Source organism: Daucus carota, chromosome 1 (genome assembly GCF_001625215.2).
Source record: "Daucus carota subsp. sativus chromosome 1, DH1 v3.0, whole genome shotgun sequence".
NCBI lineage: Eukaryota > Viridiplantae > Streptophyta > Magnoliopsida > Apiales > Apiaceae > Daucus > Daucus carota.
The window spans coordinates 48,846,128-48,861,733 of record NC_030381.2 but is presented as its reverse complement, the minus strand read 5'-3'; the positions used below and the strand labels follow the sequence as shown (position 1 = coordinate 48,861,733).

Here is a 15,606-nt window from a genome sequence, read left to right as displayed (position 1 = left end):
TCTTCACAATCTCCTGTAAAGTATAGTTGTGTTTGTAGAACTTAACAGACTCCCAATACACATATAGTAACATATATAGTATAGTTCATGGAGAACCATTAAACAACCTAGATTCATGATGAATTAGTTAATTTTTTTCAAGATAAAATTTTGTGTTTATTAGTGTAGTAAAAGAAGTTTATAACATATATCATAAAATTACTTTTTTTTTTCTTTAGAGCTTTTTTTTTCCTTCATAATATTTACGACATACTATAGTCCTACTATATATAGGCTTGACCGTTGGTATTTGCGATTCTATATTACACAACTATAAATCATTGATTTTTTTAATATAAAATATGATTCTAATATAAAATAGTGCATATATATGTATCTATATAAAATATATAATTTAACATTTACAATTCGAAGAACATGCACATTTTTGAAACTGTTTAATTACAAATATTTATTATTCTGTTGCCGAATCATGTTAAAATATTGTATAATTTTCAATGATTTTCAGAATAAAAAAATTGTACAATTTACTAATAAAAATTATAATTATAATTTATAAAAATCATATTAAATATATATATTTATAGTAATGTAGCTATACTCGTGGCGCTCTCTCACACACATGTATACTAGCAAGTGTAGCTACCCTCGTGGCTCACTCTCCTACACATATATGTTACGGCTCAAATTTCAACTCCAAGAAGATTGAGATGATTATCACGAGGCGGCTACAATAATACTTATATAGACTTTCTTCACCTCTTTCTTTATATATATAGCTCAAATGCAAGGCCACCTTCAATCAGAGAACACACTTGAATCTACCATATATTGCTAATATGGCTAGCTCAAGAGCTCTTTTGGCTTTACTTCTTATTCTTGCGTTCTCTTTTTCTTCCGCACGTTGCAGGAAGGTACTGATCATTCATGAAGGTGTCTACGTACATCCCCTTCATGAGGAGCCTGCTGCAACTACAACACCTAGCAAAAGAGGTCAAGCCTTCATTATGAACGAAAACCTAGTTGATCAGCAATTAAAATCCATCAGTAGGAGACATGATCAATCGGTTCCAAGCCCTGGTGATGGTCATGGTCACTAGTCTTTCATGATGATCAACATGCTTGTTTCACAAAGTGTGAGTTGTAATAGGAAGGAATAACACTAGCTAGAGGTTCTTCAGAATCTTGCATGATACTTGTATGATATGGGCACGCTAATGAATAAATAAATTACCAGTTTGGGTATCATATTGAGCATAAAAGTTTGAAATATTCCTACAGGTTTTAGCCACATGCAGTAGTAGTTTGCCACTACTGGAGTTTCCTGTTAACCGGAAACTATATATTAATTATTATAGACTTAATTTTGTTTAGAAGGATATAAATATACACTAAATATATAGGATCATTTTACAAATCAGACTTTTAGTATGTAAATTAGATTTTCTTTCTAGCATGGTTTGGATTTCGTTTTGCCTCTTTCTCACCATGTTTATACAGCCTATATAGATAGCTCAAATTCAATGCCAATTTCATTTTTAAAAACACAATCTATAATACATGTTGCGAATATGGCTAGTTCAAGATCTCTTTTTGCCTTTATTTGTTCTTGTTGCTCTTGCATTTTCTTTTTCTTCCACACATTAATTGCAGGAAGGCACTAAGCATTCATGAAAAGCAAACTAATCCTAGGCATGAAAGTGTTTGAGTCACCATGCCGAGGAGCCTACTGCAACCACAACACCTAGAGAAAGAGTTCATGCCTTGGTTATTGTCAAAAACCTTGTTGATCATTAATTCACATCTATCAATAGCAGACGAGATCAATCCGTTCCTAGCTTTGGGACTCGACACTATTTTCTCATGATAGTTAATATGCTCTCCCAGAAAGTCTCTCAGAACAGATTGCCATAGTGTAGTCACTAGATTGTCATGATAGTTAATATGCTTTCTGCAACTTATATTTTTATAAAGATAATCTATTAATTTTATATTCTCATTTGTATATATTCAAAATGGGTGACCGTGTACTGCTAAAAGATAGATGATGTTTAACTACTAAAAATTATTCAACAAAAACTGTGATGAATGATACTTAGCAATGCTTATTCAACCAAATGCTTATTCAACCAAAACAGCTGGGGGTGAGTTCAACAAATACATGTTCAAAGATGTTGCTTAGCTGGGGATGCTTATTCAAGAAAAATAAATATTTTGGAAGTGACTTTAACCACACATGTTCAAATTTTGGGTTTTGCTAATACTTTACAAACTTCAATAAATATAATAATTAATAAATTATTAAAAATAGAAATATTTTTATATAAAATCTAATGAGTAACAACTTGCTTGATATAAAAATATATTTTTAAATTGAAATTAATTTATCAAATTAATAAAATTCATGAATGGTCATCCAGGTAAGGAAGGCCTGAGGAGTATTTAATGTTAAGTGTTTTTTATAAATTCATTTATTTGCATTTTTAAGATTTCATATAGCACTTTATTGTGTGTTTAATTTATTATATATAAATAGGAAAAAAATTATATGAAGACCTTTTATTAAGGGAATTTACCTTGTATACTATTTTTTAAATCTTATTTGCAAAAATACTACCTTCCCTAAAATCTTGCAAATATATTATCTTTTTGAAAATATTTCCAAAAATACGGTGGCTCCAGCAACTGAATTCCTGATTTCAAGTTCCAGTTTACAAATGTCATTTTCGATATATAGATTCCAAAAATCTGGTCGAAAATGACATTTGAAAACTGAAACTTGAAATCAGTTGCAGATATGGTTGCATATAGTTGTATCCCCGCCAAAAGCACCATACATCATCATCAGTTGTAACTTCAGTTTTCAGTTGCATTTAGTTGCATAAGAAAATGCAACCTCATATGCAAAACTGTAAGTTACAAGTGATGCAGTTTTCAGGTGCATTTAGTTGCAGAGGTTGCATTTTACAACTGATGTATGGGTGCCCTGGCGAGCCCATCTGAATACAACCATATACAACTATATATATATATATATATATAGATTCCAAAAATCTGGTCGAAAATGACATTCAGGAATCGCCGCATATATGGTTACATATGCAACCACCGTATTTTTGGAAATATTTTCAGGAATATAATATTTTTGCAATTTGTTTTAAAAGGTGATAGTATTTTCGATTTTTTTTTTAAACTTGGTTATGTATAAAAAAAAAGTCCTTTTATTAAAGGCCAAGAAAATGAAATATGTACTGGACAGATGTTTTGCTCAATAGTATATTTTGCGATATTGCTTAAGAAAATATGTAGTCGTCCCTGAAACCTCAAATAAAAAAATTTCTATATAAAACTCAACCCTATATAAATATATGTACACTTATATTTTTCAAAAAATATAGCTGCAAGTGAATTTATTAAGAAAAATTAACTGATATAAGGAAAAATCTTATGATCACTTTCAATAATTACTAATCTTTTGAAGGTGTTTTTCTTTTTCTAGAATATCGCCTTAATCTATACTTCTATACTATACTATTAAAGCCGAAACATTAAAAGTTTGGTCGGTCGGTCGGTACTTGGGCCAAAATACGGGTCTATCTATATAACCAATTATTCTGGGCCTATTTATATAAATAATTATTCTTTTTAATTTGGGTCAAAGTACGGGCCTATCTATATAACCAATTAATAATAATCCTTTTAAAACTGAAACATTAAAAGTTTGGTAGGTCAGTACTTGGGTTAAAATACGGGCCTATCTATATAACCAATTATTCCAATTATTCTGGGTCTATCTATATAACCAATTAGTCTTTTTAATTTGGGCCATAGTACGGGCCTATCTATATAACCAGATAATCCTTTTAATTGAAATATATTGCTTTTTTATATTTTTGACTAAAAAACTCAATCTTCTAAAATAACATTGAGAAACATGGTAATTACTTTTTTAACTAAAATATATTATCTTTTTATAAATTTTCCAGCTAAAAAATTAATCTTTTACAATTAATACGGACATGGGCGACATATTTATACGTAAAGATGTGTGCCAAAAGTCTAAAAGTCAAATAATAAAAAATAGAGGGAGTATTATTATATTGGTCGGGCGGTCGGTACTTGGGCCGAAGTACGGGCCTATCTATATATATAACCAATTATTCTTTTTAACTAAAATAAATTATCTTTTATATATTTTTTAGATAAAAAAAACTCAATCTTCTAAAATAATATCGAGCAACATAGTAATTGTCTTTTTAATCAAAACGCTTTATCTTTTTTAGATTTTCTAACTAAAAAAACCGAGTTTTTACAATTAACACGGGCGCCATATATATAAAAATATAATATCATTAAATATAATTATTAATAAATAACATGTGATATTATTCAACCAAAATACATTAATAACATTATTTTTAAATACTCTAATGATCTCATATTAAAAGAAATATTACAAATCTGTCATATACTATATATTATTACACTATTAAAGCCAAAAATAAAAATTCACTTGGTTGGTCAGTTAGTTGAGTTTGGTGAATCGTTTGGTATTCGACCCACGGAGCTTTTGAATTTATAACATGTTATAGTATATTTTTTATTATCAATTAAACCAAAACATTAAATTTAGGTTAGTATGATGGGGAGGTATTTGGTTTCATGCGTATGTTTTATACCATATTATTAATTATTAATAACGAAATATCAAAGGTTGATTGGTTAGTTTATATCTGAGTTTATAGGCCACCTTAAATTATAACATGTAAAAAAAAATATTTTAACATTCTCATTAAAATATATATGTTCGACCTAATTTTCAATTAGCCATTTGACGTACTTAACTATGAAGAATTTATCCAACTATTAAGTAAAAAATTTATTAAACCATGTTATTCTATCATAATTTTATTTTTACAATAAAATTAGGTAATTTTTAAATATATATAATAAAATAACAAATATGTTAACCGCCCGTGCATTGCACGGGTTATAAGCTAGTTATAATTAATAAGAAATATCATAAGATATAAAATATCATACGGACATGACAATATTTTTATACTAGAGTAAAATATTAAGAAAAATATTATGTTAAAAAAAATGAAACTTTAAATGACATGAAAAATATATTAAAAAACTAAATAATTAATAAATTAAGATATATTGATTTATGTGAGAAATTATTATGGAACATTACTCTTGTATAAATAAAACATTACTCTAGTACAAATAAAAAAATTATAAGAATGAAAAAATATTGTGAATTACTATTGGTTAATATTGTTATAGTCAAGTAAAGAACAATATAAATGTTCTTCTTGTGATTTTTTAGAATTATTTTTAAATTGATAATCTATGAATATATATTTCTCATCCTTACGTGTTCAAACGGTGTATTTTCATCTTTACGTGTTCAAATTGTGTGTTTGAAAAGATAAAATAAATTTTCAACAATAGCGGCTTTCAGCCTTTCACTGATTTGAAATAACATACAAACTTTTGTCCTCTACTGACAGCTCACAGCTCACAAACTGACTCAATAACTGCGTCTACCGTATAAACTTATGCCAGGTTAGTTCATGAAAATCATCATACTCAATTATTACTTTCAATATTTAATATAATGGATTATGTATCAGATATATTCAAAAATTCAAAGTTCCACAAATTCTGTGATTTCAGGCTCATGCTTAAGGCACACAGTAGCCCCATCCAGCTCTCTATATTTATTGGTTGGGTGGTCTGATGTCATGGTAAAACATAATAAGAACTGTATATATCTCTTCAAGCTCACCTAGTCGGCCTTAATCTTTAAATTAACACGTATTTCACGCAGCAGCTCCAAGTAGAGAGATAGAACTCTCTGGCCCTCTTCCCGTCTATCTATATAAATAGCTCGAATTCAAGGCCAACTTCATGTATGAAACCACACTTCATTAATCTAATGTATATTGCTAACATGGCTAGTTCAAGAGCTTTTTTGGCTTTATTTCTTCTTACTGTTGTCTTTTCTTTTTCTTCCACAGATTGCAGGAAGGCACCGGGCATTCATGAAAAGCAAACTAATCCCGGACACCAAATTGTGTGCCTATATCACCATGTTGGGGAGCCTGATGCAACTACAACACCTAGGGAAGGAGCTTATGCTTTCATTATGGACAAAATCCTTGTTGATCATCAATTTGCATCCATCAAGAGGAGACTCGATCAGTCTGTTCCCAGCCCTGCCGCTGGTCACTAGCTCCATGATAGTTAGTACTTATAATATGTTATTGCAGAAAGTATGTCATGGTAATTTATGATAGTATGTTTCCTAATCTTCCATAATATTATATTAGTATGTTATTTCTGAAAGCTCTTAACAAAAAGGAATAATATTCGAGGTTTTTCAAAACCATGTCTTGTTCACATGGTCGTTTGTGGTAGCAGGGTATGTATACAGCCACCCATAAATAAATTATTTCAACATACACATGAATAACGTGATTTATTTGTAAATCATTAATTAATGAGTTTAGTTATTAAACATTATTTAACATTATTTAACAGAAATATAAAGTAGTATCACACCCACTATAAAATAGTAAGTATATAATAAGTATGGGATCATTTTAGACATCACCATCCACAAATTAATAATATACACATGTAAACATATATAATATATGGATGACTTAGGCATGCATAATTTGAACTGGGGATGCAAGAATACTTCCCTGAAGAGAGCTGGTGCAATCAGAAATTATTGATGGTGTGATTATTTGAAAAAAAACATGGTTATGGCTGAAAAGTATCCCAACATCTTAGATGACTATAATGGTTTATTATAATAATTTTTGGCTAAAAATGATAATTCTTGAAATCTATAAGAAAACGACATGTATGGTGAAGATGCTATGCTTTCTTCAGGATTGCAAAATCTTTAAACTAATTAACTGAGCAATAATTGTTGATGAAAGATTCGAAAGAACTGCAACATGTCATATACTTAGAGTGAATGTTAGGATTTGTCCTACATCTGTTGTGGGAGGGACAAATTATTAGAATATAAACAGCCTGATAAATATTTCATATGAGGATTTTTGGGAGAACAAAAATAAACCAGTATGATTCATCCCAAAAAGGGCAGTATCATATAATTGTGAAGGAGGATTTTTGGGAGAACAAAAATAAACCAGTATGATTCATCCCAAAAAGGGCAGTATCATATAATTGTGAAGTTGGCTTAGCAGTAGTATATCAAGTGAAACAAGACTTAATAAAAAAACTTCTTTTTATTTTTTGGGATCAACTATCTATGATATTGATGAGTCGACTGAGGAATCGGAAGAAAATCAAAACAGCAAGATCACTTGATGATGCCAGAGAAGATCTTTTCATCTTTTCAATAAATTCATCAAAGGTTTTAACTATTTTAAGAAGATTCCAGCAGACTCTTAGACATTGATACTGGTAGTATAAATATATATATATATATGTAAATTGGTCTTATACTTAGTCTAGTCATTTGTATAATTAGCTTTTGTTCCATAATTTTGATGAGTCTGGATCCTCTTTCTCCTTTTTGTGTCCCCTTGTATGTCCCTTATTTTCTATTGGTCAGTTCCTTACTTTGCACGTGAATCATAGTTTTATTTTTATTTTTTCTCTGATAGTTTTTTGACCGTTAAACTTTTTCAAATTTATATAACCTACATTTTTATTATCAAAATATATTTTATATAGTTTAATTTTATTTATTTTTTTATAAAAAAGCATGTTGAATATAAGATTTATTTTAATATAATAATATATACCCAAATTTTGCATTTTTTAAACTAGAAAAGTAACAAGTATGTGCATAAAATATATAAACTAATTTCATCCTACAAATAATAACAAGACCCCCTTGCATGCACACTATATTTTTAGCTAAAATTAGAATTAAAAAATATTAATGATTAGAATTACATAATTTATATTTTTTTTATTTTTTTGCCACATATCATTTATATTTTTAATATCATTGAAATAATTAAAAAACATTAATTTATTATTAAATAACAAATTGACCGATTTTATATAAAAGACTAATTTTAATTATAAGATTACTGTGCATGCAGGGGGCCTCGTTATTATTTGTGGGATGAAATCATAATTTATATTTTTTATACACATATTTTATATTTTAATAATAAAAATGCAGGTTATATAAATTTCAAAAAGTTTAACGATGAAAATCTATCAGAGAAAAAATAAAGAGAAACTATGATTCACGTGCAAATTAAGGAAGTGACCAATAGAAAATAAGGGACACACAAGGGGACACAAAAAGGAGACAGAGGATCCGGACTCAATTTTGATACCAATGTTTAGAAGTAATGTTTTATTTATAGGGAATCGATAAATAAGCTCCACGGTTTACTATTTAGGCTCAAAATCCAAATTTTATACCATATTTACTCATGCTTTCTCCACATGTTTCATCCATATCAGTGGTGATAATGAGATTTGGATAAATTAAAATATTGAATTGGAGCTTTGATAGTAAACTTTGGAGCTTATTTATCAATTCCCTATTTATAAATCATAAAATAGGGGGTTGTTAGAATCATTAGCATATAAAAGCATCTCCAACCATACAAACCCCTTAGCTAAAAAATGAGTTGGCATTCCAAATATAAAAAATTTAGCCAACCTGTTGAAAAAATCATACTCCAACCTCGTGAACTTGTTGTCTATAATTTTAGCCAATCTCCTATGGATGACTATATTTGTCGAACCTCTACATGTTTGTAAGAAATCTGTAGGATGATTGCACATCATTTATTACATATATTATATTTTACCAAACTAAAATATTAATAACATTCTATTTTTAAATTATAGCCAACCACCATAGCCAATACCATTGAAGTACAATGTCTTATAGGTTCAGCAAATTTTACATAGTTTCTTACCGGTTCAATTTAGCCAACGCCGTTGGAGATACTCTAACAAATTAGAGAATGTTGGTTGTCATAGTTTGTCAATCAAAGATCAGTCAGAATCAAGAATCATGAGAGATTATGCAGGTCATTAAATTTTGAAGTCTAAATCCATCAAATTAGTAGAATATTTACTGGACATATATACTTATAAAAAATTGATTCACTTTGGAAAGATATATATGATGGAGTATGTAATTGATAGAGTAGTTAGTGATGTATAACATAACTTACAGATCTTTGGATGTTTAAAAATATTTTAAAATTAAAGAGACTAGATTATATTTTAATACTCCATTGGTGTACTCAATAGAACTCGGGCCTCTTATATAATAATAATTCATCTAATAAACAATATTTTAAAATTTTCAGTAGATAATAATAAAAGCATCCAATAAATTTATTAAGACAGGTAATTAATAGATCTTAAGATCTCCCGACTCCAAATCTAGAGTTTAAGATCTAAATCCAATCCCGATGCATCTTCCTCTTTAACTTCTTCGCTAGTTTTTGGAGTAGAAGAAACTCCAAGAGACAATGCAGTGGCTGCAGGAGGAACACAATTGAGTGAAGGAGGAGCAGATTTCACCGGAATCTTGGCATAAAACTCTTGCAGGAGACGCCAAGTACTGGTGGAAGAACTGGATGATTCCATGGACAAATAAGACTGCTTGTTAGCCATGGAATCTGATCCACTGTTGGGACGACTTGTAGCTGGGTAGGGTCGATAAAGAGAAGTTTGAGCCCGTCCCGCATGTGCACCCCTAGCCCTTTTATGCCCCTTCTGGTGTCCTCCTAGGGCCATGAACGTACTAAATGTTTTGTCACAATAACGACAAGGAAATGTCTTTGCAGTTTTTGGTTCTGGACTATTTTCAGGGATCTGTGTAAGTGCAGGTGCATCGATTTCATTTCGACGAGGAGGGGAATTGGAGGATGGAGAGTGTTGCACCTTTTGGGCATCCATGATATATCTGGTGAAGGAGGGTGTATTAGAGTTAAAATTTGTGAATGAGATAAAATTTTAGTACCAACATCTATGTTTTTATAATACAATGCATTCAATGTGAAATAATATTACTTTTAATTAGATTTCATAAATTTCCGTTTCCAAGATTTTTTTTGTTCATGGTATAATCTAAGATACTAATTCAAGCTAAATAGAGGTGGTTACAGCTATCTATCGGGAGAAAACGGTTGTTCTCAATTTTTTTTATGCTAATATAGAGTAGTGGACCCACCAATAGATTTTAGTGGGCCACAATAAACTAATAAAAAAAATTAAAGACAACATGATATAAAAAAATGAAAGATATACCAAATAACATGTAGCTTCTAGATTTTTCCAGGATCAAAGTCATCCTCTGAATGTTTCTTGGATCTTTAATTTTTTTAGGGAATTAGATTATTTTATTAAATTATTGAAATAAAAAATATGCTAATGTGTATAAACATAATATATTTTGAGCTAAACTAAACTAATCGACAAATAATTGATGGGCCGGGCTTTGTTTATAAAATATTTGTACACATTTGTGATGGGCCGGGCTTTGTTTATAAAATACTTGTACACATTTGTAGCACTCTCACGAGTCGGGAAATACCTGTTAAATCTCCATAAATATATGAAGGTTTTGGGCCGGAGTTGAATGGATCACATCCCCAATACATAGTTCTGTTGGCCTCATGTTAGCCAATTTTTTTTTTTTGCAAGGGCGTGTGAGCCAATATAATTCTCTTATAATTAATAATTAAAATGTATCCGCATTAAAATAAGTAATAAGATTAACTAATTTATAACGAATCTACATATTTTACATAAGATTATCATAAAAATAAAATAATGTATAATCTAACTTATAATGATACTAAAATTCAAAGGATGGTGTATGTTGTATTTTGGAGGCTTATTGTAATCTTTTTTCGTTTCAAGAATCCAATAAGATGGCTATGTAACATATTGCTTCTTCCAAAGCACGCCACGTTTGTTGGGCAATCAATTAAATATCCGCAAACATAGCTTGTTATTTATTTAATTAGTTCTTTTATTTTCTTATCGACCATGTTGTATTATGAGTTTCGAGTTTTGTTCAGTTTTTTAATCAAATGCATTATATTTTGTCCAAAAAACTTTGATGTGATATATATGCACACACATACAAAAGTTAAAAATCATATATAATCATGCATGTTCAGAACATGTTTTGTAACTTGCACAAAATATTTTGCGGAATAATACATTTTACAATGTTTTGCAAAATTTTGCTCGCAAAACTTGCATAAATTTTATTTAATGAAATAATAGTCTTACAAACATATATTTTATAATATAATATATTTTATAATATTTTCAACACATAACCGACATGGTCTTCACAATCTTCTATAAAAATATATATAGTTGTGTCTGTAGAACTTAACAGACTCCCAATACACATATAGTAAGATATATAGTATACTTCATGGAGAACCATTAAACAACCTATATTCATGGATGAATTAGTTAATATTTCACGATAAAAATTTGTGTTTATTAGTGTAGTAAAAGAAGTTTATAACATATATCATAAAATTACTTCTTTTTTTTCCTTTAGAGCATTTTTTTCTTTCTTCATAATATTTACGACGTACTAGTCCTACTATATATAGGCTTGACCGTTAGTATTTGCAATTCTATATTGCACAACTATAAATCATTAATTTTGTTAATATAAAATATGATTCTAATATAAAATAGTGTATATATATGTATCTATATAAAATATATAATTTAACATTTACAATTCGAAGAACATGCACAGTTTTGAAACTGTTTAATTACAAATATTTATTATTCTTCCGGCAAAAAAAATATTTATTATTCTATTGCCGAATCATATTAAAATATTGTATAATTTTCAATGATTTTTAGAATAAAAAATTTGTATAATTTTATTTTTACAATTTACTAATAAAAAATTATATTTATAATTTATGAAAATCATATATTATATAGATTTATAGTAATGTAGCTATACTCGTGGCGCTCTCCCACAGACATGTATACTAGCAAGTGTAGCTATCCTGGTGGCTCAATCTCCCACACATATATGTTACGGCTCATATTTCAACTCCAAGAAGATTGAGATGATAATCACGGGGCGGCTACAAGAATAGTTATATAGACTTTCTTCACCTCTTTCTTTATATATATAGCTCAAATGCAAGGCCACCTTCAATCAGCTGAGAACACACTTGAATCTACCATATATTGCTAATAAGGCTAGCTCAAGAGCTCTTTTGGCTTTACTTCTTATTCTTGCATTTTCTTTTTCTTCCGCACATTGCAGGAAGGTACTGACCATTCATGAAGGTGTCTACGTACATCCCCTTCCTGAGGAGCCTGCTGCAACTACAACACCTAGCAAAAGAGGTCACGCCTTCATTATGAACCAAAACCTAGTTGATCAGAAATTAAAATCCATCAGTAAGAGACATGATCAATCGGTTCCAAGCCCTGGTGCTGGTCATGGTAACTAGTCTTTCATGATAGTCAACATATATGCTTGTTCCACAAAGTGTGAGTTGTAATAGGAAGGAATTGAATAACACTAGAGGTTTTTCAGAATCTTGCATGATAGTTATGGTAGTATGATATGGGCACGCTAATGAATAAATAAATAAATTACCAGTTTTGGTATCATATCGAGCAAAAAAGTTTGAAATATTCATACAGGTTTTAGCCACATGCAGTAGTTTGCCATTGAAGTTTCCTGTTACTATATTACTATATTTAATATTGATATTGATATAATCAACTAAAGAGAAAATTAGAAAAGTTTAACAAAGAACAAGGAAACGTAAGGGAAAAAATATAAAAAAAAATATTATTTTGATGATATTTTATAATTTTTCTCTAGCCAATAATTCATTAATTTAACTAATATAATTCATGAATATTCAATATCTTATCTTTGACTAAAAGTTTAACTTTAGAGAAAATATATTTAAACTCATAGTTCATAGACCATTATTTCATGAGAATAATATCATTCATTTATTACTTTAAAATTTAATATCACGTGTCATTGACATATTGGCAATTCAAATAAATATATCTTATCATGAGCCGTAAATGATAGTCAACAAAACCCGTTAAGTGATATGAATATATATACTCATATTCTCCTATTTTTCCTAGCAGTGAATGACCTTAGATTGTTTTTAATGTTTTTATTTTTCAATTAACTAAACATCAAAATAATAATATGTTGATGTATCATATACGATCAAGTTCAAAATTAAATTCAGTCTTTATAGTATGTAAATTAGATTTTCTTTCTAGTATGGTTTGGATTTCCTTTGGCTTCTTTCTCTCTATCTCTGTATATATAGTCTATATAGATAGCTCAAATTCATTGTCTATTTCATGTTTAAAAACGCACTTTATCAATCTATAATCACTTATGTTGCTAATATGGCTAGTTCAAGAGCGCTCTAATTTTACCTTTATTTGTTCTTATTGCTCTTGCATTTTCTTTTTCTTCCACACATTGCAGGAAGGCACTGAGCATTCATGAAAAGCAAACTAATCCTGGGCATGAAAGTGTCTGAGTATATCACCATGCTGAGGAGCCTGCTGCATTAACTACAACACCTAGAGAAAGAGTTTTATGCCTAGGTTATTGTCAAAAACCTTGTTGATCGATCATTAATTCACATCTATCAAGAGCAGACGTGATCAATCTATTCCTAGCTCTGGGACTCGACACTATTTTCTCATGATAGTTAATATGCTCTTCCACAAAGTCTCTTACTGTAGTTTGCCATAATGTGGTCACTAGATTGTCATGATAGCTAATATGCTTTGTGTAACTTATTTTAGAAAGAGATAATTTAACAATGTTATGTTCTCATTTGTACGTATTCAAAATAGGTGACTGTGTATCAGGGACGAAGCTACATATGGGCCAGAAGGGGCCATGGCCCCCCCTAGGGTTTCCATAGTATTGTAATTTTTATTATATAATTTTGAAAAAAATTGTATTTTATCTATATATTTATATAAATATAAAAATTTGGCCCCCCTCAAAAAATATTTGTTCGCTTCTAAAAAATATTTAACATTGTAAAATAAAGTTTTAATTCTTAGATTTTTCTAATTTATTGTATTAGACCAAATTTAAAAATAAAAATAAACAAAAATATGGAGATATATACAATTATACTAATTTAAAAGGAAAGATCGTAAAATGTGATATGTGATAAATATAAATGTCAATATGGTTCTTCTTTAAAAATAAGAATCTTTGGTGGAGGTCTTATCCAAAAAACTTATACCTCACTTCACTTCTTCATTTTCATAGAATAGTTAGTCCTCGTGCATTATAAATTTATTATTTAATATTAATATTGATCTATTCATCTTCAATTTAAATTCATCATCCAGGTAATATTTTTACTTATTTAAATTATAACTTGTCGTCTTCTAAATAAGTATAATATTTTTTTTAAGTATAATAAACATTTTTTTTGAAAAGGAGTAAGTATAATAAACATGATATTTAGTTTTTGAGATATTGTCAAAATACAATTTCATATAATGTGTGTTACTTGCTAATTAAAGATTACTATAACTTAGAGTTATTATGGTGAGTTTCCTGACCATTTATACTTAAATATATTTAAAGAGAAATAGTTAAATATTTTTGTTGACACTATTATAAATTTGATTTCCTGATTTAAAAGAACGCAAAGCTCTGCTATAATTTTTTTACTAGTATTTTTGTATTTATTTTATAATGAATATTTTACAGTGCTGATGAAAAAATTTACTGTATCGAAGAAAAAAAATTTTGGCCCCCCTTACAGACGTTTGCTGGCTTCGTCCCTGCTGTGTATTGCTAAAAGATAGATAATCCTTAACTCCTAACAATTATTCAATAAAAACTGTGCTGAATAATTATTCAACAAAAACTGTGCTGATGAATGATGCTGGGCAATGCTTATTCAACCAAGACAGCCGGGGAGTGATTTCTACAGATACGTGTTCAAAGATGTTGCTTAGCTGGAGATGATTATTCAAGAAAGAACAATATAAACGAAAGGAAGAAACATAAACAATATTCTTCTTGTGATATTTTAGAAATATTTTTAAATTGATAATCCGTCAATATATATTTCTCATCCTTACGTGTTCAAACTGTGTATTTTCATCTTTATCTTTACCTGTTCAAATTGTGTGCTCGAAAATATAAGTAATTTTTCAATAACAGCGCCTCTCAACATTTGAAATAACATGCAATCTTTTGTCCTGTACCGACAGCTCACAGACTCAACTGAAAATAATGTAATAACAACAATTCATATTACTCAATTATTATTTTCAATACTTAATATAGTGGATTATGTATTAGACATATTAAAAAATTCATATGGCCTGATTAATATTTTCTCATGAGTAATTTGTAAACGGATGTGCTTGACAATTGATTAGGGAAGAAAACCAGCCAAGTGATATCAATTGTTTTACCATATTTTTGCTTTAATAGCAAATGATTACACAACATTTTCATTTTGATGTATCTAACTTTTACTTAACTAAATATTGAAATAATAATATATTAATGTATTAAATTACAAACGATTATTATTGATA

General features: G+C 29.0%; 1 protein-coding gene across 1 annotated transcript; it reads right to left on the bottom strand.

Moving 5' to 3' along the window:
• Positions 1 to 9,417: 9,417 nt before the first annotated feature.
• Positions 9,418 to 9,936, bottom strand: LOC108223868 (zinc finger protein ZAT3). The gene has a single exon (XM_017398324.2). It carries the CDS (start codon positions 9,934 to 9,936, stop codon positions 9,418 to 9,420), a length of 519 nt encoding a protein of 172 aa, XP_017253813.2.
• Between the last annotated feature and the right edge of the window lie 5,670 nt (positions 9,937 to 15,606).

Excerpts from the sequence above, each read along its gene's own strand:
- LOC108223868 (XM_017398324.2), bottom strand. The coding sequence starts at position 9,936 with ATGGATGCCCAAAAGGTGCAACACTCTCCATCCTCCAATTCCCCTCCT.